This window comes from Quercus suber, unplaced genomic scaffold (genome assembly GCF_002906115.3).
Source record: "Quercus suber isolate HL8 unplaced genomic scaffold, Cork oak 2.0 scaffold_418, whole genome shotgun sequence".
NCBI lineage: Eukaryota > Viridiplantae > Streptophyta > Magnoliopsida > Fagales > Fagaceae > Quercus > Quercus suber.
Window position 1 is genome coordinate 484,291 of NW_027069869.1, and position 6,628 is coordinate 490,918.

Consider the following 6,628-nt stretch of genomic DNA (forward strand, 5'->3'; position numbering starts at 1 on the left):
TTTGGGAGAGTGACCGGGCTGAAGGGGAAAGGGGAAATGGGAAATGAGAAAAGAGAAGCTGGGATGGGGATGAGTACACTAGGCGCGGGTAACAAAACAGAACCCTCTGGGTATGTGACAGAGCTGGGGCCCATGAACAGTGATGAAAAAGTTTGAGTTATGTTATTGTTCTGATAAGCCAAACAGGTATTAAATTAGAGTGATGAGTAATGAGTGATGAAAAATGAGTGATGAGTGATGAGTGATGAAAATTGAGTGACGAAAATTGAGTTACCAAAAAAAATTTGCCAAACAGCCTCTAATTGATCCAACCAACTTTCTAACCCAGTTAAAATCACTCCTTTTTTGACACGTCCCAAACCCGAATTCGACCCAACCCTTTGCCACGTCAAGATGTGAAGTGGTAATAAGAGATTATTTATGAGTCACTCTCATTGACTCGTAATTTGCCGTATGTCAAGAGTCGTGATAAAAAAGGTTGACACAAAGTTGAGATTGTAGAAGACCTACGTTCCATTTGTAATCGAATTGAACTTTAAAAAATATCGGCCCATTTTCGAAACCAAATCGAGCCCAAATCTCAAAAAAAACAAACAACACTGATTCAGGTTTCTTGGGCAGAGAAGAATGAGCAGTAGTAACCAGATTGCCATGGATGGTAGCACCACCACCACCGCCACCACCAACAACCACACAGAGGACTTCGCCGTGGGTTGCTTGCTCTCCATCAAGACCACTTTGGGCGACGAGTTCGAGGCCCAAGTCATCACCTTTGACCGCCACTCCAACATCCTCGTCCTTCATATCCTTTCATCCATTTACTTTTTTCTCTCTAACCCTATAGAGAAAAAAAGCAAAAAAAAAATAATAATAATTTTTGATTTTTGATTTTGATTTGTAAAACTCTTTTTTTTCCTTAATTTTGGTTTCTTTTGTGTTCTGTTGGGGTGCCCACAAGAGGGTTCGAAACCTGGACCTCGTCGAAACATAAGGTTGTTGAAGGCTAATTATATAAAAGAGTTTTCTTTCTTGGGTCAATCTGAAGACCCACTTGATATCAAGAAGTGTTACCTCGATCTGAGTAGTCTGCAAGCTAGAGAAGAATCAGCCATTAGGTGGGTCTTTTTTTTTCTTTTTCTTTTTTTAGAGTGTTTGTGTGTGTGTTTTGTGCTAATTTTGTTGGATTGTAAATTGATGTAATTCGAAATGTTCAATCTTTGATGAGGTTGATTGTAGGCAAGCAGAAGCTGACGCAGAGAGAAGAGGTGTAGGTGTAACGGGCGAGGCTCAGAATATTTTTGACGCCTTGTCTAAAACGTATGTTGTTAACCCTTTTTTTCTTAAGGATCTGATTATTATTCAATTTGGTAGCAGTTGTATGATGTTACTATTACCATTTGTTGCATTTTATTGAGCATAATTTGCCTTTGTGCCAATGAGCTTTACCTGAAATGGCATCTGTAAAAAGAAGGTGGAGGCTGAGTTGATGGGCGTGTTTACCAATCAAATCCATTGCTTGTTTTAGCATTTTAGTTTACCTCTTTGGTAGTAACTAAATTTACAATACTTTAGAGCCTATGGTAGCTTGAAAGGTAGAAGTGTATGCCCCCTTTTTCATTGTATAGACACACTTTCTTCCTTTGAATTTTTTAAAATGAAGAGAAAAGGAAAGAAAGAGGGAGAATTGAGGATGATTCATAAGTTAAGAGAAATGGATAGTAAAGTAGATGCTTGTTGCCAATGTACATGGTCTTTTTGTGGTGAGGTGGAGATGAAATTTATGCATATGTACTCATTTTGTTGAAAGTAAAAGTTTATTTTTGTTGATACATGAATATGTTCTTACCATCCTACTCCATAAGAAAAAACAATGGGAGATAAAACCATCATCAATTTGTCTATTGCATTCTCTGTCTCATAATTCTTCTTAGATTTCTTTGCTTTTGAGAACACTTAACACCCATATTGTTTGTATTGGTGGTAACAACCTGGAACCCTTTTAAATATATTGCATCAATGTTGGCAATACTTAACAAACCCTCAGATGAGAACAATATGCCAAAATTCCAAAGTTATTTAACAAACTATAAGAGCAGGTGGTCAACTGAATTGGCTATCTTATTATAAATGTGCTAAATTTTGTAAGCCAATGCAAGTTGGAGGACTAGGCTTAAGACGGTTGAGAAGCTTTAACTCTGCCTTGTTGGGCAAGTGGTTGTGGAGATGTGGGTTAGAGATAGACGCGTTATGGAGGAGGGTTATAGAGGCGAAATATGGGAATGAATGGGGTGGTTGGTGCACAAAAAAAGGCTTTTATTAGAAGTGGCTGGCTAAACTTCTCTAAACCCCTATGGTTTGATGTAGGGGATGGTACTAGAGTGAAGTTTTGGAAGCACGTGTGGTGTGGGGATTGTACCCTTAAAGAGGCTTTTCCAGATCTTTACTGCCTTAGTAGGGCAAGGGATTCTTTAGTGGCGGAGGTTATGTGTTGGATTGGTGGGAGAATTCATTGGAATTTTCAATTTTGTCGTCCACCACAGGATTGGGAGGAAGTCTCTTTTGATTAGTTTATGGCCATTGTTTACACTCTAGGAAAGTGCGGGGGGTTGGCCCTGCTAAGTTTTGTTGGAAGCCAGCAAGGAGTAGAAGTTTTGAGGTTAAAAGTTTCTATCTTTCTTTCTACACCCTACTATCTCCTTCTCTTGGAGGTTGGTGTGGCAATCGAAAGTCCCTCCAAGGGTGGCTTTCTCTTCATGTTCAGCCTCTTTAGGTAAGATTCTTACAACTAATAATCTTCTCAAAAGGAGTATTATTGTTCTTGACTAGTGCTATATGTGTAAGAGGTGTAGGGAGTCGGTGGATCATCTTCTACTTTATTGCCCCATAGCTTCTTAGTTGTGGTCTTTGGTGTTTTGTTTGTTTGGACTCCATTGGGTTATGCCACTTAAGGTACTTGAGGTGTTTGAGTCTTGGCAAGGTAAATTCGGAGGACATCGCAATATAGTTTTTTGGAGACTTGTGCCGCATTGCTTGATGTGATGTATTTGGAGAGAAAGAAATGCTATATGCTTTGAGAGATGTGAGCGCTCCTTACTAGAGATCAAGTCTTTCTTCTTGCATACTCTTCTTGTTTGGAGTGTGGCTTTGTCACATTGTTCTTGTTTTTCTCTTCCTGCTTTACTTGATCATTGTAATTTTGGTTGTTGATTTTTGCCCCCACAGTACATTCCCAATGTACTCAGGTTGGCTATTTTTTTTCTTAATGAATTTTTTTCGTTACCTATCAAAAAAAAAAAAAAAGTTAAGTTATTAGTGCATATCTGTTGAGTTTCTTTCTTGAAATTTGTAAGAAATTAGGAGTTACGTATCTATAAAATTATAAAAGTTTATTGTAGCCTAGTATTTATGGACTTTTTAGGTGTCATTCCACTTTGATAAGTTTCCAATGCCTTGTGTTTCTAGTTAGAGTGGAGGGAAATCAAATTCCATATCATGACTTATATTAAGTGAGTGTTGACCTTTTGTTGTTTATGTAAATTGAAAAATTGGCTAATGGAGAATTAAATTTACAAAATAACCAGACTTTGCTATGATAATTTGACTTGTTGGATGCCAAGCTTGAGATAATTGTGCAAAGCAAGAGTGCCTTGTTGGGATTGATATAGGTGAACCCCTACTCTCTCTCAATGTGACAAGACACTAAAGTGAGAAGACCAAGTTGCAGTATGTACTATTTACATCCCAATTAATTTTCAGATGATTTTTTAATACTTTTTGATGAAAGCTGTCTGTTGCTGCCTAGTTTAGCAGATTAATATTGGTCAATGTGGATGCTGACAACTCTAGATTCCACCATTCTGACCAGCTTCCATAAAGAAAGCCAATTTGTTTTTCGTATACATCTAGTATTTGGTTCAATTCTCACCATGAATTTGTCCTTTTGATGTTACACTATTTTTGTCTCTTGCAATGATTAATGATTGAGTTTGGAGAGATTTTATTCAACTTGGTGTAGGATATTTGAATCTGTGGGAACATTTTGTTCTGTGTTTTGTTCAAACTAATAACAAGTAATGGAAGCTCAAGTATTTTAATTTTCACTTGATAAAATAGACTTGCCTGTAACAAGATTTGTTTGTAACTCCAATTCTACCCAAACTTTTGATCCTTCAACCTCTATACACACCCACAATAACCTCTGTAGTGTCCCACACAGATATTTCACTATGATCATAACGAGTTCATTTGGATGTAGCTTTTTGCTGAAAACGTATTTTCTTATTTGCTGAAAGTTGGTTAAAGTATTGTTGTATCTAGAAAGAAGCTGTACATAAACAAATGTTTTTGTTAAGTAGTTGTACATAAACAAATAAGGTAAAACTAAAGGAAAAAGATAGTGTCAAACAGACACTTGGAATTTTCCTTGGCGTTTCCATTCTCAAGACATACCATGCTTATGTGTTTGATGAATTGAGACCTTTGGCATTGCACTAAAATTGTTTTATTGTAATTGCTGAATGGTGTTTAGGTAATTCTTTATTCCATTTTTTGGTAATATTTGAATTTGAGATATATATCTCCCCCACCCCAACCCTCACTTCTTAGATTGAGCTCCTTGATTGAATTCATGAAGTTTTTGCAGATGTGAACATTTTTGCAGATGTTGGTAAAATTGAGTACCCTCTGCTATTTATATGGAATTCCCCTATCTATATAGTTTATTTCATTTATACTGACCAGATTGTGTGTTCTTTAAATTAAAATTATAAAAATGCTGCTTATAGATGTCTAATTTGAAGTCAAAAGACTATTCAGAGATGAACCATGCCAGAGAGATCTGCTTTAGTTTAGTTGTTCAAAAACACCCTTGTTCAATCTGCAACTTTACTTTCCCTGGCCCATATACTGTTTCTGGAAACACTTTATGACTTTGAATTCTAAGAATATAATGACACATGTGGTGAAAGTATTTACCTCTGGGTTCATACGTTACCATGAACTGTGAGTACAAGGATTTGAGTTTTCTCAGATTTAGTATTTATCTGGAAAACCACAAATTTAGTGACTTCCAATCATTGTTTGTAAAACTTTTTGAGAGACTAATCCCAATTGCATGCAAGCATGGATGTAAAGCTGAATGTTACATTTAAATGTTGTTAAATCTCACAAAATGAATTTGATTCCATAAGCTGCTTGGTGGTCTCACAGCTTTAAATGTTGTTAAATCTCATAACATGGATTTGATTCCATAAGCTGCTTGGTGGCCTCACAGTTTCACTTGGGTAGAATTCTGCTTTCTGCTTTCTGGGATTGATATAGGGTAAAATAGACTCTACCGCCTTGTGCATACGAGTAAAGTGAAAACATTGCCTCTGTTACCATTCACAGAAGTACACATGTGACAAAATTTGGGAACCCTAATGTTTTAGATGCTTGATTTGTTACTCTTTAGGACAAAAAGTACACAAAGCAACAAAGTTCACACATTTTCAGTCCACTCTCGCCCTCTTCAGTCTGCTGGTTTGTGTGTCTTTTCTTGAAGAGCGACTAATCAAGGGTTTTAAGGCCGTAGGGTTCCTAAATTATATTATGCCTGCAATTTATGTGGGTAATCCCATAAATAGTAATGGAAATGTTAACTTTAACTTTACTCCAACGCTCAAGAGGTAAAGTGTTACAATGGAAAATTCAGGGAGGTAAAGTGAACTATTTCCACATACAGGAGGTAAAGTGTATTTCCCCATTGATTTATAACTCTGTAAGAAGTTGTTATCCACATTTTGGTTTGGGGAAACTTAACCAGAAATTTATTATCAATTTTTCTGCAATTGATGTTATTTGTTTTTTTAAATCAGGCTTCCAGTGCGTTGGGACAAGACTGTCATAGTTGTCATGAATGAGGTGCGTGTTAGCAGTCCATATCTCCCTGAATCTGTTAGTGGAGGAACTCCTGCCGCCAATGACCGGGTGAAGAAAGTGGTAGGGCACTATAGGGATTCCCATATTTGATTTTTCGGAGAACTTTATCCAGAAATTATAAACATATTTTTCTTTTAATTGAATCAATCAATGATTTGATTATTTTCCGTTGCTAGCTTGAGTTTGAGAGGAAGAGGTTGCATGTTCGTGGTGGTGGTCAGTGATAGTATCCTATGGGAGCTTTGAAATGTTCGTTGTGGGATGAAACATGCTGGATACTTCACTTGTACCAAGCCTTATCTGAGAGGAAAATGTTATCTAGTTTCCCAGACAATTTGATGCTTGCTTTAATCAAGGAATTTCAGGTTTACATATTTTTCATTTGTAGTTATTCTTTCATTATGCCGTCTCTAACTCTTCAGTTGCAAGATGCGTTTGGTCTTGGTTTATTGACCATTTGAGATTAAATTAATTGTTTGGTTTTCTACAGCAATATGCTCATATGTATTAGATGTCTAATAGCTTATAGTAAAATTAATTGTTTGGTTTTCAAAATCATCATGATTGAGTAATGACCAAGTAAAATTGAGTGGACCTGGAAAATCATAATGATTTTCCAGGTTATGTGATATCTTTCATATTGAAGATAAACTGTTGGGATTGTGGGATTTAGTGGATTTGAAGGCTATGTACTTCTAAGAAGCTATTC

The 6,628-nt window shown here is 36.5% G+C and overlaps 1 protein-coding gene across 1 annotated transcript; it reads left to right on the plus strand.

The window, feature by feature from the left end:
* Positions 1-665: 665 nt before the first annotated feature.
* Positions 666-6,412, plus strand: LOC112024924 (uncharacterized; the record flags this gene model as incomplete). The annotated part of the gene is given in 5 exon segments (XM_065761543.1): positions 666-801; positions 955-1,115; positions 1,237-1,317; positions 5,856-5,979; positions 6,096-6,412. Coding segments are annotated over 5 exon segments (550 nt in total), but the record flags the coding sequence as incomplete, so codon positions are not given.
* Between the last annotated feature and the right edge of the window lie 216 nt (positions 6,413-6,628).